Genomic DNA, 24,766 nt, shown 5'->3' with positions numbered 1-24,766 from the left:
CGGTTTTCTGTCCTTTTCCAGGAAGCGTGTCTTCTCAATTTTTAAATAGAATTAGTGCTTTCTATGATTTCTCTTTTTTTTGGTAAGTGGCATAGAAGAGGATTAATAACATATAAGCCACCAGAGTTGATGGTCACATAACCATGTGTCGTCTTCTCTCATTAAAAACTCTGGTGGTTGTCTCCTCAAAATTACATAGTGCTGGTGTCCAGTTTATGGTTTGAAGACTTAGGTACATCTCACTAATCTTTCAGTTACATATGTATCTTCATTTTCTTTGAGTGCTGTACAGAGTTAAAATAATGCATAGGGTATTAGTGCTTAAACAGAATTAGAACCTGGAAATTCTTTTTATTTGTTTATTAATTTTTTTGAATGACAAAATCAGGTTTATTGCTCCAGGTTAAGCCAGTGAAGACTGGATATGGGAAGGGTGAGGGGGGAACACAGGAACTTGGTGAAGGCATCCTCCCGGCCTTGGCCTATACTGAGTTCTTGGCACCCTGGGAAGCCAACCAGTCAGTGCATTTCAGACCTGCTGATCACCTGCCCATGGGCCAGACCCACAGTAAAGTTTGAGGCACAACCCCAGGCTCTGGGGAGCATATCCCTCCTCCCTATGGGGTCACCTGCACAGGTCTGAGCACAGAGGAGGGGTCTGCAGAGATGGCCTCTGCTGGGGCTGTATCCTTAGGAAGGTATCTTGGTGGAGGAGGAGGCTGCCCCCTTCTTCTTGGTGGGGGCCTTCAGCAGCTCCAGCTTCTTGGGCAGACTGGTATAAACAGGTGTTTCTCAGCCTGATCTAGGGAGTTGTGCTCTCTCCCCTTCCTCCCCTCCTTTCCTTGTCTCCTTTGTATCAGTTTTTACATTCTAGATAGGATACCTGTTTTAATAGTGCTGTCTGATAGGATGTTAGGTGATTGAGTTTACTATATACCCCCTCCCAGTTTAATTGAGTGATACATTTGGTATGTTTATTTAGTCAACACATGGCCAGTATCCTGAGTGTCTTCTTTTTATTATTTTTTAAAATTTGTTTATTTATTTATTTATTGGCTGCCTTGGGTCTTCGTTGCTGCGCACAGGCTTTCTCTAGTTGAGGTGAGCAGGGGCTACTCTTCATTGCTGTGCACAGGCTTCTCATTGCAGTGGCTTCTCTTGTTGCAGAGCATGGGTTCTAGGCGCGCATGCTTCAGTAGTTGCGGCACGCAGGCTCAGTAGTTGTGGCGCACGGGCTTAGTTGTTCCGCAGCATGTGGGGTCTTCCCAGACCAGGGATCGAGCCCGTGTCCCCTGCATTGGCAGGTGGATTCTTTTTTTTTTTTTTTTTTTTTGTGGTACGCGGGCCTCTCACTGTTGTGGCCTCTCCCGTTGCGGAGCACAGGCTCCGGATGCGCAGGCTCAGCGGCCATGGCTCACGGGCCCAGCCGCTCCGCGGCATGTGGGATCTTCCCGGACCGGGGCACGAACCCGTGTCCCCTGCATCGGCAGGCGGACTCTCAACCACTGCGCCACCAGGGAAGCCCGACCTCTTGTTTTAAGTGTACTGCTTCCAGTAAATCTATTTGCTTTGTTTTTCTTTTGGTGAAGGTCAGGGATTTAAGGTGATCTGGCTGTGACATCTGTGTGCCATTTAGGGATTAGCTATACTTTCTGGTTTCTGTTTGCAGAATGAAAGGACGGGCCTGACTGATACAGAGCCTGTCTCCTAAACAGTTCTCTGGCTATTCTTTTTGGCAGTAGGTGGGTGTCTGTTAGGCCAGGGGTCCCCAACCCATCCATGGCCTGTTAGGAACCAGGCCGCACAGCAGGAGGTGAGTGGCGGGTGAGCAAGCGAAGCCTCATCTGTATTTACAGCTGCTCCCCATCGCTCGCGTTACCGCCTGAGCCACCCTCCCCCGCATCTGTGGAAAAAGTGTCTTCCACGAAACTGGTCCCTGGTGCCAAAAGGTTGGGGACTGCTGTGTTAGGCCTTCACTTCTGTATATTTCCACCTTTATAACCAATGTAAATAAGTAGGATTTTCATTGCCAACTTAGTAGTTAGTGACCTGTGTATATTTGATGATATTCTTTAGATAGTGAAAAAGAGTTAAATAGTCTCAGTCCATAAGATAATTTTTAAAAATCTGCTTAAAAAATAACAAACTGTAGCTGTTCTCACATAAAGAGAAAACCTGTAGTTTGAGTTTGCCAACTCCTTGATAAAAGCATTTCTGACATCTAGAATGTACCCAGTCTTAAATATGAATACTTTGTTTCTAAATGTAAAATTGAAAATTAAGCTTCTAATCTGAGCCTTGTATATTTGACTCTCTTCAGCAGATACCTTGTAATGGTTCTGAAATTAGTGGATCAGAAAAGGCTATGTATGCCTTTATGAGAATAGAGACACTCTATACCAATTTAACTTTTTCATCTCCATGTGTTGTTTTGGCATAGTTCATTAGTTCGTTTATCCATTAATTAGTATATATTTTTTTACCTTAAAGAAAAAATGTGTTCATATTGCTAAACACAGCTGAAAACTACACTTTAATGTTCCTTCTGATTTCTTTATACAGCAAATTGCACAGAGTTTAAAAGATGAGCAGAAGAAGGTACCATCTTCAGAAGCTTTGTTTTCAGATGTTCAGTTAGAAGAAGCAGAGCCTCCTAATAATCTAACAAAATCTGGTATGTCATGATGTTTTAACTTCCAGCTTTTATTCATTCATTTAATAAACTTTTATTGAGGACTTGTCATGTCTCAGGCAAGAAAAACAGCTTGTGCCTTTGAGGAGCCCACACTTTAGCAGGGGGAGATTGGCAAGCCACAGGCGTAATTCAGGGGTGACAGGATAAAGGTAGGCACAGGGCACTCTTGGACCACGGGAAAAGGGCATCAGAATTGTGAAGGGAGATGAACTTTGAGTGTAGGAAGGCTGATTCAGTGAGAGGTGTGGAATCTGAAAGCTGTAGTGTTGATGAGTATGAGAGAGTCAGGTGAAATAAGGTTGTTTTAAGATAGAATCGCATGGAAGACGGCATACAGGAATGGAAGACCATGGTTGCTTTGGGGATGTCAGGTGGTTTGCTGAGTTTGGGTACCGGTTCCTGCAGGAAGGTGCAGGCAAAACAGGCCAGCTTGTGATAGGTGTCAGGTGATAATCTCATGGACTTTGAAATTCTACCTAATTGTACCATCAGATTTGCATTTTTAAAAACGTATTGAGTGCCTAGGACTCGGGTAAAAAAATTGACGGAAACGTATGGGATAGCTTGGACTAGGGTACCTGTTAGGCAAGGAACAAAATTGTCCAAGAGTCACCCTGGATAACTGATGAGTTATCTAGACAACAGGCTAGATGAGAAGTAGGGCACCCCTTCTCCTCACCCCTCAGCTGTAAGAGTGACACTCAGACTCAGCTCCATGTGGGACTGACTGGGAGTTGGGGGTACTGTAACTCCATGGGCTTTAAAGAGCCCCAGCTGCCCCCAGATCCCCAGGCTTAGTGCATCATCAGTTTATTCTGAGTCAGCTCTGTAACAGTTGACAGCCCAAATCCAGACTGCCCAACAGCCTCAGTATTCCCCATCTGACAAAGCCGTTTTATCACGCCTGCCCTATAGGAAGAGAGACCATAGGGAGCTGAAATTTCCTCCTCTGGAATAGAACCCATGCCGTGTCCTAATACACATCTTGGTCCAGTTAGCCGCTTGAAGAGTTACTGGAGAGACTAGAGTACATTTCTGTCTTACCAACCCTGGCCTTGTACCTTTCCCCAGTAAAGCTTATTCTTTAACTCACGCCTGGCATTACATTAAGGTGTTGTTGGTAGAGCTGTGGAGACTGGTTAGGATGTTGTTGTGTTTTTCCACCTGAAAGGTAAAGGTGGTTTGAACCAGGGCGTTGATGGGGGGGAATGGAGAGAAGTGTATAGATGGGGGATATAGTTAGAAGTGTGAATCAGTAGAATTTGGTGATGCACTAGATATGGGGGCTAAGGAAGATTGAGTAAGGTCCATGTGGAACAACCGAGAGATCTGTATTAAATGGATCTAGAGTTATGCTGTCCAGTACGGGAGCCATAGAGCATGTGAAATGTGGCTAGTCCGAACGTGCTGTGTGTAAATACACAACAGATTTCAAAGACTTAGTATGAAATAAAGAATAAAAAGTATCTTATTAGTGATTTTTATATTGATTATATGTTAAAATAATGAGATTTTTGATCTGTTAGATTAAATAAAATATATTCAAAGTAGTTCCACTAGTTTTACCTTTTTTAATGTGGCATTTTAACGTGTCACATTTATGATTCACATAAGAGTCCTCTTGCACAGCACTAGCTCTAGAGCTATAAAGGGGCAGCTGATTCAGAGGTAAAGACTGAGGACCCTTGATGCTTTGGACTCGTATGAGATCAGCCAAGACAGAGGGTAGAGTGACAGTAACAGAAGTCTGGGGAGAGAGTCTTAGGAGCAGATGGAGGGAGGGGGTGCGCTGGGCTGACAGGGGAAGGACAGCCAGAGGGGTCAGAGGGTGTGATTAAGCCAGAGGAGGAGGGGTCGGCAGAGTGATTTGAGTAAAGAGGTGAGAAATAGGAAATGGGAGGATATCGTGGTTAGAGGGTGGGATGCTGAGTTTTCATGATTAAGAGGTGGAATAGTTTGGAGTAATAAGAAGGTCTGTAGAAAGCAATTCTGAAAGAAAGTCATAAGAAACTGTGTCTGGAGTAGGGGGTGCAGGGATGGAAGTGAAGGTCTTTGGAGTTGAGACGGGCAAGGATAACCATATGGGTCATCCCTAAGGTTGTCAACGCTGTTCAGAATAGACATGGAATTTGGGATGGGAAGCAAGGCTGAGTCTGGTGGCAAGGGGAGCAAAAAAGAAAAGAACGAGTGTAATCACTTCTCCTGCTTCCAGGGTATGTCAGAAGTGAGAAAATGAGATTGTTCTGAAGTGAGGCCTTCAAGTGATGTGATGTTCATGTCATGGGAGTAGTGTCAGGTCAAGTTGGTGGAGGGCCCACGGTGTGAGGAGGCCGACGATGAGTGTCTTCAGAACGCATGGGCCTTGTTCTCTGCATGGAGAAGTGAGGGCAGCGGCAGGCTTGCAGAGGGAGGGTGGTAGGGGCCCACGGCGGGAGCCGATGCAGAAGCCCTGCTACCGGGTTTGCTCAGCTCTTCAGAAGAGGCAGCCAGTAGGCACCTTACCTGGCGACTTGCTGTGTAAATAAACTCTCCCCAGTCAGCTATTTTAGCTATTAACTCTTCTTCTCAGGAGAGTGAAAAAATGAACAAGTAAGTTGACTTCTGACTTTGAACTACATAAATACATTTATTGCACTAAACTTTAATTTGGGAGTACCCTTTTGGCTCTTTATTTTGAAGGAGGAATCCCGCAGATATCATCATTCTTAGCACAACTAAGGATACTTAACCTCCTGAGTATTCCGTGATATAATTTGTCCAGTTTATTCTTTTTCCTTAAGAAATTTTTTTTATAACGTAGGTATCTTAGTTTAAAGTAAGGCCTTATGGAAGAGCTTTTTAAAATTCTACAAGTATTACATGCTTTTGAAAAACAACTAAGCTTACAGAACCATGAAGTGAAAGCACCAGCCCTCAACATTGCTCTGCCCTTTCCTGCATAAATCCACTCTGCAAGCAGCAGTTCTCCTTCTGAGCATATGCAGATCTAGCTCTTTTTAAATTTTTAAAAATTTTGGCCACGCCGCATGGCCTGTGGGGTCTTGGTTCCCCCCCCCAGGGATCAAACCTGGGCCCCCTGCAGTGGAAGCACAGAGTCCTAATCACTGGACTGCCAGGGGAATTCCCTCTAGCTCTTTTTTTAAAAAAGGAATTCTGTTTTGCTTGGATTTACTTTTCTTCTTTTATTATTAAAAAAATTTCAAATAAACAGAATGATGCAATGAACCCCTGTGCCCACCACCCAGATTCAATACTTAACATTTTATCGTATTATGTATACATTTTTGCTGATCATTTTAAAGTAAGTTATTGTCATCATTGCCACTTTACCTTTGAGTATTTCAGCACCTCTCCAAAAAAAAAAAAAGGGCATCTTTCACAGAACCATAAACCATCATTGCACTAAAAAATTTAGTAATGTTTCCTGATGTGCTCTAATACCCAGTCCATATTTCAGTATCCCCTCTTGTCCCAAAGTATGGTCCCAGCTGCACTTTCCTGGCTCGTGTGAACTCTGGTCCCTCCACCAGAGTGATGGTGCGTCCGTTACAGACGTGTCTCTGCTCAGGCACCACCCCCCCATGCTCCTCCTCATGCTTGCTGGGGCTACCTTTTGGGTGGGGCGGGTGGGGGGATGGGCACTCAGCTCTGGTCACTTGGGAATTACATACACTAAGTAGGCCTATAAGTGATGGAGTTGAGCACATGGAAGGCAGGCTGTCAGGCAGACCGGCTTCGATTAATCTTCCTGCTTAACGTGCTTTGTTTTCTTGTCACTCCCCCACCTCCCGCTTGCTTCCACGTGACGGCATCTAGACCTGTCTCCTTTTTATTGGCTGCATGGTATTCTGCAGTATGTGTATACTGCTCATGTAGTCCATGAAGATTATCGATCACAGTTCGGAGAGAGCAACTTGGGCTGAGTGCGTGAGGCTGGAGTGTACATATGTGTGTAGTCACGTGCGTTCTCAGTGTGTTAAATCTCACCTGTCACTGATTTAGGTTCCCTTTGGCATTCTCGATTAAAGGCGAGGCTAGAGAAAATGGATACCTCCAGCCATTGATAGCTAGTGAGAACTAACAGTTTATAATTGCTATGCAAATAAGACAGACCTCCGTGTGTGAAATGTCTTCTTCTTCATTTGGGATTTTAGGTTCAACCGAATCTCTCAGTCCTAGAGCACAGACCACAATTTCTCCAGCAGATCTTCATGGAATGTGGTATCCTACAGTTCGACGAACTCTCGTCTGTCTCTCCAAATTGTACAGATGTATAGATGTACGTGTGTAAATTCTTATATCTTTACTGTAAATTGCGTGCTCTTTCACTTAAAATATTTGTTTAATTTAAATTTTAAGATCTTGATATAATATATTTTGTTTGGTATTAGATGAGAATAATAAGATTTTTAGATACAGAGATAACTTTAAGATCAATCTAATTTAGAGATTCTTTTTTTTCTTTGCGGTACACGGGCCTCTCACTGTTGTGGCCTCTCCTGTTGTGGAGCACAGGCTCCGGACGCGCAGGCTGAGCGGCCATGGCTCACGGGCCCAGCCGCTCCGCGGCATGTGGGATCTTCCTGGACCGGGGCACGAACCCGTGTCCCCTGCATCGGCAGGCGGACTCTCAACCACTGCGCCACCAGGGAAGCCCCCTAATTTAGAGATTCTTAACCTGAGCATTCTGTAGACCCTCAGAATCCTCTGATGCAGGGGTCCCCAGCCCCCGGGCCATGGACCGGGACTGGTACCTATCCGTGGCCTGTTAGAAACGGGGCCGCACAGCAGGAGGTTGAGCGGGCCAGCAAGTGAAGCTTCATCTGCCGCTCTCCATCGCTCCCATTACTGCCTGAGCCACCAACCCCCGATCCCATCCGTGGAAAAAGTGTCTTCCACGAAACCGGTCCCTGGTGCCAAAAAGGTTGGGGACCGCTGCTCTAATGGACTTTGGGTAGTCTGTGAACACCTTGAAGTTGTGTGTAAAATTTTGTCTGTATGTTTGTATTTGTGTCTTTCTGAGGAAAAGACCTATAGCTTTTATCGTTTCTTATAGGCGTCTATGGCTACAAATAACATTTAAAACTACTGATTAATTCATCTGTCTTAGTTTATAGATGAAGAAAAAGAGATGCAGAAAGGTTATGTCCAATGTCACATAGGTATAATATACATTTAGTACTAAATGCAACTACTTTAGTTTTGCACTCAATTTAAATCAGCTTCCTTAACAAGTAGTTGTCGGACTACATGTTTCTAACCCTGGACTAATTTTAATTATTTGCTAAAATTAGCAGTACCCTTTTAGTTTTTTTAGCCCCAACTTATACTGTGCATTTATTTTAGGTAACATTTATTTTAAGCATTCCAGTTTAATGATATGAGTATCAATCCCTGAATGATCAGATTTGTCTACATTTATTTATTGTCAGTGTTAAACCCAAAATAGTTTATAAAAATCAGTGATTTTAATTCACTTTTATATGTTTGTTTGTTTGTTTTGTTTTGTTTTTTTGGCCATGCCACACGGCTTGTGGGATCCTAGTTCCCCGACCAGGGGTTGAACACGGGCCACAGCAGTGAGAGCACGGAGTCCTAACCACTGGACTGCCAGGGAATTCCCTAATTCACTTTTAAAAAATTAATTTGATTGTTACAACTGAAACAGCATATAGAGAGAAGTGATTAAATATAATGGTCATGTAATGAATTGTCCAGATGCCACTGTTTCTTAAGAATATGGTTCAGAAGGGTACATGTATATCTCCTCCCACTCTGAGATGCGCTGTACCTCAGAGTCCTCGGGCCTGAGCAAAGTTGCACAGTTGACTCATTCGTTCATTAGAGTGCTCACGACTTGGTGTCTGTTTTAAACTGCATCATTACTGGAGTTTGTGCTTGGAGATTTTGAAATTCAACCAGAAAGTGCCTTTTGCTCAGTTCTGGGACTTTTAGGGGTGAGGCCAGATCACCTCTGCAGAATTAGATGTCTCAGCCTTCTGCCCAGCTGCTGAGATCTCTTCCAGAGGGGGGTTTGGACATTGGCAATTTTTCTTCCCCGGGTCCCCCCAGGAGGTGTATTGAACGATGGTGTTAGGTTGGGATTCAGGAACTTCCTACAGTGGAGCCAGGATCCCCAGGGAAATAATGCAGAGCCACATTGCACATAGAACCCATTGTCATCACAGACCCTGGTGAAGCCTCTTAGGTGCTTAACAGGAATTTGAGCCCAACAGGAGGTGGGCCCAAGGACGTTACTCTGCCTGTTTTTATTTTCTGCCCTAGGCCTGCCCATTACATTTTCACCTAGCTTACATCCAAATCTTCTCCCTCTCTATCTTACCAATCAAAGGTGAGGAGAGACAAATCCAATGAAAACCCCATCAAGGCTGAGCAGGAGAGAGGGCCTCAATCTAAGCTGCGTATATTCGGTCTTCCTAGCAAGAGGCAGCCCTCATCTCTTCTTACTATACAGTAGCCTCACGAGAAACAGAAGTTAGGGAAGCGGTACAAAAAGCGAATAAAGCATCAGGTATGAGCCCAGAGCCCAGAACAGGGGCTAATAATAAAAATTTTGCTCCTACCCATCCATCAGTTCCAAGGGAACTGACAGGAGTCCCTTCTGAGACCAACATCCCACACCTCTAGGAAGATATAGAAATGGCAGAATTAAATTAATCATGCTTCACATTCTATTTTGTAACCTGATTTTGTTTTGACTTAATTATGTTTTATAAGAATTGCACCACCTCCTATTTAGCATTCTTTGATTTCATGCACAGTGTTCTATAATTTAGATGTACTAGTATTTTATTTGTCAGCCTCCTATCATTGAACATTTAAGTTATTTCCAGGTTTTTTTGCTGTTTTAAATAATATTGTGATGAAGAGCCATGTGCATGAATCTTAGAATACAGTACTGATTTTACTTGGGGTACATTTTTAGAAGTGGATTTACTGAGGCTTTTTTTTTTTTTTGGCCGTGCTACGTGGCATGCGGGATCTTAGTTCCCTGACCAGGGAGTGGAAGCTCAGAGTCCTAACCGCTGGACTGCCAGGGAATTCCTACTGAGGCCTTGTTATAAAGTTGGTTTTATGTATCTAAAAAACAGCCTGTAACATGAGATCATGCTGGAGTGAGGGCTCCATGAGGTCAGAATCACATCTGCCTTGTGAACCTACCACTGTACTTCCAGCATCTAGCACAGAGCTGCATGAAATAGGTGCTCAGGAAATATTGTGGAAGGTTCACATGAGTGTTTTGGGAGATGCAAATTAGGAAACTATGTGCTGGTCTAGAAAGGTTGCATGGGAATAGGAAACTCCAGGAGGAATACTGGTAGCAATAAATTAATCCGTCAGATGAGGGCAAGCAGGCTGTACTCAGAGCCTATGATTTTCCTTTTTTCTGTTTTTGAAGTGCTGCAAGGTGATGTTTCTCTTTTATTTCACCAGAGGGCAGTATTCCAAGGATTATCACAAGAAGCCTTGGCGGCCTGCGTTCAGTCGTTACTTGGAGCGTCAGAGTCTATCAGCAAAAAGAAGGTTTGATGGAGTGTTAGATGAAATCTTATCGCCTATAGTAATATTGTGGGATGCAGCATTAATTTACAGGCACAGAAATTTAAAGCCATTTTGGCAGTAGGATTTGTTTAATATGATTTAATTTTGAGGCCCTTTGAGAGAAGCTAGTACTTCACTTTAGTGCTCAATATGAGAGTGCCAGCTTTGCTAAAGTGCCAGAAGTGATACTTAGGTTATAAATTCTATAGGATGAAGGTTTCTTGTTCTAGCCTTAGCAACTGGGAGGTACTGGACTGCTGTTTCCTCGAAATACCAAAACAGTGTTTTCAAGGAAATGTAGCAATTTATAATCATCCCTGCAATGACATTTTAAATAGTTTAATGGCCTCACTTGGAGGGAATCAGCCAGTCAGTTTGGAAGACAGGCAGTTGTGGCCCGTGGGTTATGTGACTAGAAGTAGTTGCCGTGATTTTGTAGCTTAGAGTTTTTAATCGAGAAGAAGGGGTCTGGGGCTGAAGGCTGTTGACGTGTGCTTCTCCCACGGCCCCTGAGACTTTTTTCAGAAGGTGTGGTTCGGAGTGCTGCTCTACCTTGCTCTCCACTTAGAATACCTGTTGCCACCTACAGGGAGGAAGCTGTCCGGGGTGTGTCCAGCCAGAATTTCATAGCTGCTGGGAGTTTTCAAACCTGTGAACCTTTCTGGACTTCCAGGTTTATAAACGTGGTTTCTAACTTCAAGACTTTAGATAAATTAAAACCAAAAAACAGAAATCTCCTCACAAAAGAATTTGGGACCATAGAAAAGCTCTATCTTTGTGACCACCATATGCTCCCATTCATGAAATCGAGAGTTGAAATGAAATTTTGACAGGGGGATTAGAAGAGAATGGAAAGTTAAGTTATAGACAGGCAGGTTGAAGTTTAAAAAGTATTTCCAAGTCTGAGCTCTCACATTTTTTTATGGTATGGTAGGTAGAATTAGGAAATGCTTGTCTAATATTAGGGAAATGGTTAAGTAAATTGTGGTATATTCCATATAGTGGAATATTACACAGACATTAAATTTAAAAAAATGAAATAATAAAATTTAACTTAAATATGTTAAGGCAAAAAAAAGCACAGGATACAAATCAGATATACGCTATGACTTTATGTAATGACGTGTTAAAAAAAAAGTAACGGTGAAAGCTTTTGGGTGACTATAGATGATTTTTTCTTTCTTTTCCTTACACTTCCTTTACTTTCCACATTTTTTACAGTGAGTATGTATTTCTTAGATTATCAGAGGGAAAAAATGACCTAATTGAAAAAAGAAGTTCATATACTTATGTCCTCTTGTACCACTGTCCTCTTTTTAAAGGGGGGAGTGAAAAGCCTTCTGATTATTCAGTCTTTTGCCCTCATTGCCTGTAAGGCTATTCTCTTTTATTAACTCAGTTTCCTTCATATTATAAGGTGCTTAAGTATGTATGAGGAAGCCCTCAATTTGGTAAGAATTAGCTAATTTATTTTCATGACTGAGTTTATGCTTTTTGCCTTTCAACTTTAAAAAAAGTGATCAATGAAAATGGCTTAATGTCTTAGAGAATTTCTTAGGGCAAGAAATTCTTCTTACATACTTAAATCGAGTACCTAGTATATCAGTAAACTAACACAAAGCTGGATCACAACAGCTTCAGTAAATTCAATCTATATTATACCATTTTCTCCATTGGAGCTGTTAGTTCTTTTGAAAATAGAGCAAGCATTCAAAATGTGTAGCATTTCCTACTTACCTAATGTTCTGTGTCCCAGAGTACAAAGTGAGTTTCCATCAACTAAATCGTACTTATATGTTGATTCTGTGTTTATTTAGCAGGGAGGGAGGCAGGAAGAGAGAACAGAGAAGAGTCACTTTAATAACCTCTTTAAAGTTTATACAGGCACACCTCATCTCATTGTGCTTCGCTCATTGCACTTCATAGATACTGCGGGGTTTTGTTTTTGTTCTTTACAAATTGAAGGTTTGTGGCAACCCTGCATTGCACAAGTCTATTGGCACCATTTTTCCAACAGCATATGCTTATTTAGTGTGTCTGTATCACATTTAGTTAAGTCTCTCAGTATTTCAGATTTCATTATTATATTATGGTGATCTGTGATCTTTAATGTTACTATTGCAAAAAGGTTACGACTTGTTGAAGGCTCAGACGATAGTTATTTAAAAATACTTTATCGCTAAAGATGGCTAGCATTTTTAGCAATAAAGTATTTTAAAATTAAGTTATGTACATTGTTTTTTTAGACAGTGCTATTGCACACATAGTAGACTACAGTATGGTGTAAATGTAACTTTTTTTTAAAAAAATAAATTTATTTATTTTTGGCTGCATTGGGTGTTCGTTGCTGCACGTGGGCTTTCTCTGGTTGTGGTGAGCAGGGGCTACTGTTAGTTGTGGTGCATGGGCTTCTCATTGCAGTGGCTTCTCTTGTTGCAGAGCACGGGCTGTAGGTGCACGGGCTCAGGAGTTGTGGCTCACGGGCTCTAGAGCGCAGGCTCAGTAGTTGTGGCGCACGGGCTTAGTTGCTCCGCGGCATGTGGGATCTTCCCGGGCCAGGGCTCGAACCCATGTCCCCTGCATTGGCATGTGGATTCTTAACCACTGCGCCACCAGGGAAGCCCTAAATGTAACTTTTATATGCACTGGGAAACCAAAAATATTCATGTGACTAGCTTTGTTGTGATAATTACTTTATTGCAGTGGTCTGGAAGCAAACCTGTAATGTCTCTGAGGTATGCCTGTATTGCTTACTGAAGGACAACTTTATTCTTTTCCTAATGCAGTATAATTTCATTAAAAATATTTTCAAAGTAAGATTGCGTCTTGAGTAGCAGCAAGAAGGAGCAAACATAGCCTAGCTCTTCTTAATATACAGACTCTTTTCTGAAATGAGGGCCATGATTATTCACTATTTTGGGACTGGATCGGAGCTTGAGAACTAAGCTTGATTCACAAGACTCTTGTGGATGAGTCCTGAGAGGGTAGAAGGAAATGCAGGGCCTCTCCGGGGTGTACGCAGTCAGTGCTCTGTTGCTGGCCGGATAATCCAAAATGGTAACCCCAAATCATTTTGCATTTGGAGGCTCCTTTTGTACTTCTATATAAATATGAGTATTTCTGATACTCTGTGTATTGAAACCACTCTGACCAAACAGTGAAAGCCAGGTTCCTGAGAGAAACTAGGAAGCCCTGGGAGATCAGAGTCGTGCTCGTACTTGGAGCTTTTAATTCCTGCTCTGTGCTGATACTGGACCACGTGGTTTCTTCTATTTCTGCACCAGGTTAGAGTAGATTTGCCTTCTCTTTCTAAATGCGTTGCTTTACAACCTTTTTGTCTGATTTACTTCCTTGGGTTTACTAAATAGAACAGGTGATAGAGTTAGTAAGAGTTTGAAGCAAGATTTTTCCAGATAATTCTAACATGGAAATATGGGAAGAGTTCATCGCACAACAAAGGAGTATTGGTACCATATAGTTAGGCTAAGGGCCATAGACCTAGATAGATGAATGTTGATTAATAACATGTGTTTTATGTGCGCCTATTTTTATTTCATCTGTGATAATATCCATTTTTCTGTCTTTCAATTTAGACTCAGATTGATGGACAGCTTTTCTTAATAAAGCACCTTTTGATTCTCCGTGAACAGATCGCTCCATTTCACACTGAATTCACCATTAAGGAAATTTCCCTGGACCTCAAGAAAACTAGAGGTACTCCATTGTCCTGGCTGGCACAGTTGGGTGTGCTGGACCTGATGTGTCAGCACAGGTTATAGGTTTGTCGTATGTTCATCTGCAATTTGCATGCATGCTCTGCTTGCTAGGCGTGTTGCCTGTCAGCATCCTAGCTACATCTAACTCGCTGGATCTTCTTTATGGAGAGAACTCTATCTGAGCATCGCAGCTTGCAAAAGAGGATTGCCTCTCTTAGACTCTGCCACATATTACCATAACCAGTTAAAAAGTGAAAAATCACTATAATAACTACCTAAGAGTGTCAGCTAATTGGAGTGATTTTAAATATTGCGTTGGGTTTGTTAGTTCATAGAAACTGAGACAGCCAGCTGGGTAAAATAGGAAGAGTACTTATCTAAGAGTCTGAGTCAGGTTCTGTGCCTGGCCCATCATTTCCTGGCTCTTGTGATCTTAAATGTGTGTTTTAGCTTCCCTACCCTGTGTAAAACAAGCAGAATCCGCTTGTCGAGATGCTTTCACCAGAGTAGCAATATCATTAAGAGTGAAAATAAATGAAAATACATATTAAAGTGCTTTTGTAAGCTTAAGGTGCTTAAATAAACTCAAGTTGTATTATTATTAAATCAGCTGGTTGTTAAGTAATCATGTAGATAGGGCCTTTGAGTTGGTAATAGACATGGAATCATCTTGGGAAAGGTGATTCATCCATCCTGATGGTTTGTTTCTGACTGAATTAACACGTGATGATTTCTAAAAGCTCAAAGTAGTTATTTTCTAAGATGTTGATCTTAAACAGTTAAGGATATACCATAAATATCCATCTCCTTTAATTACTTACAAATTTATCTAAACTTTATCTTTTCTTAACCATTTCCAAGAGAATTAAGCTCTAACACCTTAAGCTGTCTGTTTATGGAATGAATGAATTTCTCGCTTATGTATTGGGGGAATTGAGAAAATTCATAGCCATTCAAATTACTTTCTGTATTCTGTGGTTTAGAGGAACTCCACATAATAGGATTTCCAAGAGGAACAGGTTCTTACTTTCCTAATGACTGTGTTTATAAAATAGCGGACTTGATTTAACTCGCCTGAGAGCCAAGTCATCTCATCATGAGTCATATTAAAACAGCTTATTCTTTTTCTCTTCCTAATGCACTCTCCTTTTCACCGCAGGGAATACCTTTTGGTTCTGGTGACATTTATTTATTTATTTATTTTTGGCTGCATTGGGTCTTCGTTGCTGCGCACGGGCTTCCTCCAGTTGTGGCGAGTGGGGGCTACTCTTTGTTGTGGTGCGCGGCCTTCTCACTGCGGTGGCTTCTCTTGTTGCGTAGCATGGGCTCTAGGCACGTGGGCTTCAGTAGGTGTGGCTGGCAGGCTCTAGAGCACAGGCTCAGTAGTTGTGGCGCACGGCCTTAGTTGCTCCACGGCATGTGGGATCTTCCTGGACCAGGGCTCGAGCCCGTGTCCCCTGCATTGGCAGGCGGATTCCCAACCACTGCGCCACCAGGGAAGCCCTCTGCTGGTATTTAGATAGTAAGCCTGTATGTTATTCATATACTTTGTAATTTTGTTTTTAAACAGCAACCAGATTTTCTGGCTTTTACCCTTACAGAATGCATAATTTTTTTAGTTTATTCTCATCGGAGGCTGCCATCACGCAGCCATTCTGGTTGATTTCCTGCTTTCCTTTCAGTGTGAGGTGTGGAAATAGTGCCTTAACCTTGAGGAATGCCAGGCGCTGATAGTCCTTACTTTATTTAAGTAATGGGACAAAGCAGGGCTGATCTATTTTCTTTCGTATTTTTTCTAATGCATAATTTGTTGCTGCTTCGTTCTACTACAGATCCACTGAGGTGTGAGAAAATGAAATACTCTAAAATTTTGGCAAATTTTGGTATAAAGTATGTTTTCCCTAAAACCTTATGAGGGTTATGTAATCCTGCCATATGATCACCTACAGTTGTTCAGGTTTCTTACAGAAAAGACAGCAGAAACAAAGAGTCATTTACTAAAGCTTTACTCTGAATCTGATAGAGAGGTGTGTTTTTTGTGTTTTGTTTTCCCAGTAAGATCAGGATCAAGGCAGGGAGTACAGTCTGGTGTGTTCTTGTAAAACCAGGGTTGGAAGCATTTCATGCTTTGCTTTCTCCAGCCTGCCAAAGCAAAGCAAAGAAATGATCTTTTCTGACTATCACTTAATAATACTTGCTATCTTTACTTTTAAGCCTCTAACCTCTCATGACTAACGTTATACCTTATTGCATTTGAACATCAATGAGACCTATTTGTACTTTGCATAGACTCTAATTAGTCTGGAGGTTAAGGGGTAAATATGTCCTTTTGGTGTTTTTCTTCTGGCTGACACATTAGTTTATTCTCTGCTTCAAATGAATAAATTTCTGTGCCAGCCAGATCTTAAACAAAGGAAGCTGGGTAAGTATATGAGTTTTTCTTAAAAAACCTATTTAGCATCATAAAAGTAAAGCAGTGAAATTTTAAGGTATTGATTACCATTTATCCTTTTTCTTTTTTTCTATAAATGAATAATTGTGATTAATAGTCATTTTGCAATTCTGAGTTCTAGAAGATAATTGTGTATGAGTGCTGTAGCCGTTGTTGGCACTAACCCTATCCACTTGTGGAGGTGACTTGGTGGAAATGAAACCCCTCTTGCTCTGTGGTAATAGAGAACTAGTGTATGTTTACACACTGAAATAGGAACTTGGCTTCTTGTTGAAACTGTACATGTTCACTGGATGAGTAATTTTGTTTCACAGATGCAGCATTTAAAATCCTGAATCCTATGACTGTTCCAAGATTTTTTAGGCTGAATAGCAACAATGCCTTGATAGAGTTCTTGTTGGAGGTGAGAAGGAGTCTGTTTTCTTGGTGGTGGGAGATAAACGATATTCTTTACATGTCTGGTAATTTCTAGGCACATAAAAACAGGAGGAAACTGTCATCTTCTCTTTAAGGGTACTCCTGAGATAAGAGAACATTATCTTGACTCTAAAAAAGATGTAGACCGTCATCTGAAATCGGCCTGTGAGCAGTTTATTCAGCAACAGACCAAGCTGTTCGTAGAGCAGCTGGAGGAGTTCCTGACAAAGGTATAGACCTTGGTGCATATTGGGTAATTGTGAATTCTTCCCTAGATTGCATTTTGGTTTTGTTCTTTTTGTTTGTTTGTTTTTTTTAATAGAAATCCATTTTAAATTTATTTAATTAATTAATTTATTTTTGGCTGTGTTGGGTCTTCAGTGCTGCGTGCGGGCTTTTTCTAGTTGTGGTGAGCGGGGGCTACTCTTCGTTGCGGTGCGTGGACTTCTCATTGCGGTGGCTTCTCTTGTTGCGGAGCACGGGCTCTAGGCACGCAGACTCAGTAGTTGTGGCTTACGGGCTCTAGAGAGCAAGTTCAGTAGTTGTGGCACACGGGCTTAGTTGCTCCGTGGCATGTGGGATCTTCCGGGACCAGGGATCGAACCCGTGTCCCTTGCATTGTCAGGCAGATTCTTAACCAATGCACCACCAGGGAAGCCCCTACTGTTTCCTTCTGCCAAGGTTTTCATAAGAGGGTAATTCAAAATGCAACCTAGGGGCTTCCCTGGTGGCACAGTGGTTAAGAATCTGCCTGACAATGCAAGGAACACGGGTTCGATCCCTGGTCCCGGAAGATCCCACATGCCACGGAGCAACTAAGCCCGTGCGCCACAACTACTGAGTCCACGTGCTGCAACTACTGAAGCCTGCGCGCCTAGAGCCCATGCTCTGCACTGAGAAGCCACCACCATGAGAAACCCGCGCGCCGTGACGAAGAGTAGCCCCCACTCGCCGCAACTAGAGAAAGCCTGCACACAGCAGCAAAGACCCAACACAGCCAAAAATAAATAAATTAAATAAATAAATTTATTTAAAAAAAGAAAGAAAAAGGAAACAGTAAACCCATGTCTTAATGATTCTGTCTAAGAAATCACCGTGTTTCCTATTATGGAAGCTTTTTGGTTTGGACTTTTAGGTATGCTTGCAGAGTTTTTTAGTTTTAAGAGAAAGTGTGCAAATATTGCAAAGTTAGTTATAGCAGACCTCTGGTTAGCTCTGTTCTCTTTATCCACATTGTAGGGACCTGCATGTGGTCTGGGACTCTCACTTTTCCTGGATTAGGACCTGCATGGCAGTAATCACAGTCCTGTCTATCAGGGTTTCCTGTTACTTAAATGGGTGATTTATTTTCCTCTTTGTTTTACATGCTATTTTTCCTTTCATTTTGTGTAGATAATTGAGAATTGAAGATTTTATATCATTGCATTGTTAATTACCAGACATATGGATTTATAATAATCTGTCTATTTCTCTGTCTCCTAGCTAGAATCCATCAACTGGCAAATGCCAGCAAAGGCAAAATCAGATCATGGCAGTTTTGACTTTTCCTGTTCCAACGTAATCATTTTTTAAAAAAACCTAAGTGTTGTTACTAAGGACTTACCTCATAAAGATCTTTAAGAAGTCTTGAAGTGAACTTTCATTTATTAAGCCTCTACTGTCTGTCCAGACTTGTGTTAGAGGACATTAAAAAAGATGAAAATATGACAGCCCTCTCTCTCAAATTTACTTATCTACGTCTTAACTGGGGAGACATTGGTAACTTGTTGCTGGGTCCTGTGATAAAGACGGAAGATATTAGTTTTTGAAAGTAAGAAATGATACCAAAAAAGCAAATATAGAAATGTTAAACTATCATTTATCATTGAGGTATATTACTTGTTTAGTGGCTTTTAGCCCATTCATCGAGTATTTGGAATGTGTGTGTGTGTTTTTCCCCACCACAGAAATATAAAAGGAGGGTGGTGTAAATGTTTTCTCCCAGCTTTTTGATTAAAAAAAAAATGGTGCAAGTATGGATATTTTGTAAGTTACAAACCAGTCGTCATAGTTTTTACTGAAATTGTCCTCACGGAAAACTAGTTTGTAGATTGTAGTATTTTGGGGAGAGCACCCACATTAATACTGGTGGGAAATACTGTAGATGGATATTTTGCAATAACAGAGCAGCAGAACGAATCTTCTGATATAAGCAACTTGGTTATAATGAAATCTGCCATTAAAGGGTTTTTTCTAGAAAAGCACAGTTTTCCTAGAAGTCAAGAGAATGAAAATTCACTGATGGTAGTTGTCCAAGTTGACCTTAGTATAAATTTGGTAAATCTGGTATAACTCTGGGCATTTGGAAGATTCTGGACACTACGAACATTCTTTAAAAATTAGAGGTTTATGTAGAAAATATGTATTCCAAGTCTGAATTATGTAATGGCCCTCCATGGACATGCTGCATGTCTATAGCAGGGACCCCTGTATAGCTGTTCATGCACCTCTTTTTATACTCCTCTCAGTATGGGGGAGAGGGAAAGGCCCTGCCCCTGATCACTGAGAAACCGTTCTCCCTCACCTGCCTCTATCTGCTCACTCTATGTTGACCTTACTCAGATTATTCACAGTTGCCTCATGTTTCCTTTTACAACCCTGGTCCCTCACTGCTCCTTACTGTTCAGTGAGAATCTTTAGTAGATACTATGGCTTAGAGGACCCGGCATCCCTTTTATGTTATCTTATTCCAAATTTAGGTTTCTTCCCCTGTCCTGTTGGCATAGAGTAGGTCAGAGGTAAAGATATATACGCACACACACGCACAAGCACGCACACGTGCATTGTAAGCACTAGAGTTCATACAGATATACGTGATCATTTAAGACATTATTTCTTAGAGTTTGTGGACCAAACATTTTTTACGTTTCACCGGGTCAATGTTACTAGTATTCTGAATAGCAGAGACAGAGTAAATGATTTTAAAACCTTAAAATAATTTTCTTTAAAGGTAATTGTGCAAGTGCAGAATCTTATACCCCTTTTATTATAATTGGCATTGTAAGGCAGCCAGTTCTTGTACCTTGATAAATGATCACAGGAAAAGCAGTATCCATAGATGCAGAAAGGAAACAGTATTTCATCTTTCATTTGGATGTATGCTTGTAGGTCTCAGTATTTGCTATTTGGATGTAAGCTTCATCAACAAAATGTCCTCAGCTTGTTTCTAAGTTTGGACTGACTTTTAAAATATATATAGGTTTGCCTAATAAAACAAGCTGTGAGAGTGTATAGAGAACGTTCTTAGGTTGTCAGAAGACTTGTTTATTGAGCCTGAAGACTCCAGGTGTGATTCTGGTCCCCGTTCACCTGTTGTAAATTGGCTTTTTTGTTTATGTAGCTCCTTCCTTGGGCTCTCTTTTTTGAGATGCAGTTAATGAAATTTCTTGAGAACAATAAAATTATAAAATTTTATTTTATAAAATAATGAAATTTCTTGAGAACAAGAAAATGGTTCTAGAAGAACTATTGCCTTGTTTCTTGCTCCTTGAAAAATAATCTTTTCTCTCAGTATTTGAATGGCCCTAGGGAGTATAATACTGTTCTCTAAGCGTTGGGGGTGGCGGTTCATATCAAAACATTTGGGTCAGTTATTTTCTAAAACTAAAAAACTATCGATACTTTTTTTATGTCCTAGAATTTTATTGTACTGAATATTGCTTGAAACAAACTCTTAAGTAGGGCTTGGAATCGCCTTGGGTGTAGTAGAAAGAGCATAGCATTTTGAGGCAGGAAAGCTGAGCTCTGCACTTCCTGACTGGGATGGTAGTGGTCACTTAGCTTCTCCAAGCCTCAGTTTCTAATCTCTACAGTGGAGATAGCTATTGCATCCTTCCTCCCTACTTAAGGTTATTATGGGGACCGAAAGATGATTTTATATATATAAACATACTTTGTCAGTGCTTGAAGAAGTGTTATTTTATAGTAAAATGTGACAGATTTGCAGTGAAGATTTTGCTTTTGCAAAAAATCTGAATGAAAGCATTTTAAAGGAAGTATAATTTCATGTTTATAGCTAAGCTAAAAGTGTTTCCCCTTGTGGGACCAGTTTATGCTAAAAACTCAGACTTGTATGCCTCTCAAGCAGTTTGCTAAAGTATTGCAAGTTTATTCTTAATGTTCCCTCTGAAGTGTTATTAATTTCCTCAGCAACACTACAAATTAATTTTTTTTCCTCAGCATAGTGTGTGTAATAGAATTTGACCTATAAATTTAATTTCTGTTTACAAGGAGTTATAACCTAATGGGAAATCAAGATGGAAAATATGTAAACATTAAGATGTATACAGCAATGTCATTATGAGACAATGGGTCTGTCTTCATGCTGTAGGGTTTTAAAAAAGATGGGGCAAATTGGGGAAAACTTCTGAAGAAAATTCTCCTTGAGGTTTAACTTAAAGATAAGTATATTATCTAGGTAGTAAATAGAGGTGAGTATACAAGTTTGTATTTGCTTTTAGTATAAAAATAGTTATATACAATATATGTCTTTATGAAATTGGTTAAATTCTGGAACAATCAGTGGCATAACAGCCAGCCATTACTATTAAAGCATAACAATTAGATACAGAAAAATGTCCAGGATTTAGATTTAAGTGGAGAAAAAAGTTTTTAGAGCACTGTGTTCCTACTTTTGTAAATGTAGACACATTAGCATGTTTATATATTTACGTTGGGAAATATTTGGTATAATATACACTAAACATGAACATGTTTTTCTTTAGCATTGTCTAACCTATAATCGTATGTATGACTCACTTTTAAAAGCTGCATCTCACAATAAAAATAAAGACGTAGAGAGGAATTGAGTGACAGTGGAAAGGGGTGATTTTATATACATGGCAACATGAGCAAAGGTCTAGAGTGGTCCAGGAATATGAACTCGGTAGAAATAGAGAGAGGGCTGAAGAGGCCTGAGTTAACATTATATCCTGTCTGTGCCCATCCTCTGCCTAAATATTTGTGTGGCCTTCTTTATGAGAAATCTAAAAAGTTGGTGTTCAGGTTTTTCTAATGAGACTGTCTGCTGAGGCCAACATGTTATGGCCTGGACCGTTGGCACCTAGCAGTCCATTTTTTACAGATGTTTTGTGCATTTCTGTCCTTCACCCTCCCTAGCTGCAGCCTAGCCGCACCGTAATTTGCCATCTTAAGAACATTCTTGTCCGAAAGCTAAATGTATGCTTTTGCTTCTCTGTACTGATGCTGAGAGGTGAATAGAGGGTGGGCATCCAATTCTTGTACCTAGAACACTGGCTAGTCAAATGTGCTTTTTGATGCTATCTGAAAATCTTTTTTTTTTTTTAATAATTCTCTCTGCCTGTAACGAAGGAAAGGACCCTCTAGGTATATAAAGGAGATTTTGTCCAACTGCTGTGACATTTTTCTAATAACATACGATAGTAATTTAATGTTAACCTAACAGTCCACTGAAAGAGAGGCCTGTTTTGTGTTGACGTTTCTCTCGGTCTTCATTTTTGTCTTCCTACCCTGAAATGTTTCAGGCTGAATGCCTCAGGACATTGGTATGGTTTTCTTTTTGCAAAACAGTGTATGCCTTGAAATCACAGAAGAAGTTTTGCTAAAATATTTTATTGGTTGTAAAGGACTATGAGATATGATGCATTTTCTTTTAGGGCTGCACATTTGATTATCATTATGCTTTCATACGTTCAAATGGTGTATCTTATGAGAGCAGAACTAGTTTAATTTGTCATCAGTGAAATGAAACTTTTTTCCTTTTGTCCCCTCTACTAGGTTTCAGCACTAAACACAATGGCCAGTCAGGGAGGACCCAAGTATACTCTCTCTCAGCAGCCTTGGGCTCAACCAGGTACCCACGTTTTACTGTTTGGGATTTCTTTTTTAGGATGTCAGTTAATTTGCATTTATATAGCCGCGCTCCGACAGCTTGAAGTTGGTTTCCTACTCCTGCTGTGGTTTAGGTTAACGCAAGATTCATTTTGGAGCTGACAGGTCTTAATTGAGCCAACACGACTTGCATTTTAACAAGCATCCCAAGAAAGGAAGAATTAAAAAAAATATACACACACACACACACACACACACACACACACATGCATACATACATCAACACATACATATACATACACACACACACAGTTAAAAATAAAATATGGCTTAGATGGAAATGCTTTGAGTGTGATGGTTTCTGTACACTTGATTTTCATTGTCTTAGAGTGAAAATACTGTGTTTGGTAGCATGAAATTAATGGAGAGAATGCTACTGTTTCCAAGTATTATATGAAGAAATGTTGGACATTACATTTTAAGCAAGTTACATCCTCTTTAATGTTTCAGAGTGTTTGAAAAAAATTATAAAACTGTGGTGTCATTTAGGAGTTGGCAGGCTCTATCACTGATTGGCAGAAGTGCTGGAGATGTTTCCAGTCTTAACTCTTTCCTAAATGTAAATTTTTTTGTGCTAGGTGTTTTTTTCCCTCTTTAACATTAGACATTGAAAATCACGACTAGTTTTGTGGGTTATTTTTGGTCCATGTTGTGACATTTTAAGTTGTCATTAAACCAGAATAAATCATTTTGTTAGATTGATACTTCTGGCCATTCCCTGGCCCATATTGTGATAGAGATCCTTTGAAACTAAGAAGGGCAAGATGCCGAAAGAATCAGGGTTTTAATTATGGGTGAGCTGTGTCCAAGTTGGTAGGAAGCTTTTTGCTCATAGTGAGAGAGATTCAAAGAATGATTCTGGTTTAGCATCCATAAAAAATTGACTGTCTACAGGCACCCAAAACTGGAATTAGGTTTTTAACGTGATTGGTTTCCCATAATGAAAGAATGAATGCATGTCTGTCAGGTATTTATTTCTTTTGGGAAAAAGAATTGAGGCCATTCTAAAATTTTCAGTTATTTTTATTAGTGCCTCAGGTCAACTTGAAGTTGAAGTAGAACAAAGAAGTTGTAAGAGTAGCTATGTATCTCCTGGAAGATTTGTAAGCATAGAGAATTATCACTGGTATTTGAATGGAAGGCAGGATTTTATTTCAAAAATTTGTCATGTGAACTTTGATGATGTCAATATAGATTTGCATTGATTTGCTTTATTTTGCAAATAAACTTTGTGACATGCTTTAGGCCTTTTGTTTACTGTGATGGAGACAGTGAATATTATACTGGCTTTATTATTTTAAACCTTTGTGTTGTATATGAGATTGAAATCTTTGCCATCTTACTAAAGGACAGAGAGCATCCTTCGTGCAGTAGTATATTCTGTCAAGAGACAGAAAACCAGAGTCTTTTACTGACAATACTGGAAATTCTAACCATAGTGAGCCTGGTGGTAATCACTTGTTCTGACCCCTCAGGGTCAGGAGCAGGCTTGTCAGGCTGTAACTCAGCACTGATTCTAGAAGGAATTCTAATCATCTTTGGATTAATTGGGCTATTGGCTCAAGGTTTGTCATTTACAGAGCTTATTTAGAAATAGGACCTGATTTTATTTTGAACGTTAATGTAAATGAAACTCTTGGGTGCAATAAATCTCTCTTAAAATAGGTAGAAACCACCAAATTGTCATAAGTATAGTTAGTACAGCTAAGCCCAGGGGCTTGATGCATAATTAATGTATTTTCTTTCCCCTTTGGGAAGATTCTCTTCTCAAAATAGGCGCTGTCATTTTCTCAAGTGGAGACCTAATAGATCTCCTAGTGTTAGGTGTATTGTGCTCTTAAGTATTACTAGAATTGTCATTAGTAAAGCAGGAGTAGATGAAAGGAAACCGACAGAAAGACTAGATGAAATAGGGCTTGCTGTTTTGTCATTTAAAACATTTTGTTTCTTTCTAAGTGAGGAGATCCTGGCAAATGGAGCAGTTTACCTAGTTGTTGTATCTTCCGTCTCATT

At 40.5% G+C, this 24,766-nt stretch overlaps 1 protein-coding gene across 1 annotated transcript in view; it reads left to right on the top strand.

Annotated features, from left to right (window-relative positions):
* The window catches only part of COG3 (component of oligomeric golgi complex 3), a 57,523-nt gene that overhangs the window by 22,590 nt on the left and 10,167 nt on the right, over positions 1 to 24,766 (top strand). The window contains exons 14-20 of the mRNA XM_082859620.1: positions 2,563 to 2,674; positions 6,850 to 6,974; positions 10,151 to 10,240; positions 13,852 to 13,972; positions 16,741 to 16,829; positions 16,939 to 17,073; positions 22,640 to 22,715. Coding sequence (XP_082715746.1) covers positions 2,563 to 2,674; positions 6,850 to 6,974; positions 10,151 to 10,240; positions 13,852 to 13,972; positions 16,741 to 16,829; positions 16,939 to 17,073; positions 22,640 to 22,715 — 748 coding nt within the window. The remainder of the gene's footprint in view (positions 1 to 2,562; positions 2,675 to 6,849; positions 6,975 to 10,150; positions 10,241 to 13,851; positions 13,973 to 16,740; positions 16,830 to 16,938; positions 17,074 to 22,639; positions 22,716 to 24,766) is intronic.

This window comes from Leucopleurus acutus, assembly GCF_964270905.1.
Source record: "Leucopleurus acutus genome assembly, chromosome: 18".
In the NCBI taxonomy this organism is placed as follows: domain Eukaryota; kingdom Metazoa; phylum Chordata; class Mammalia; order Artiodactyla; family Delphinidae; genus Leucopleurus; species Leucopleurus acutus.
This window is presented reverse-complemented; position numbering and strand designations above follow the sequence as displayed.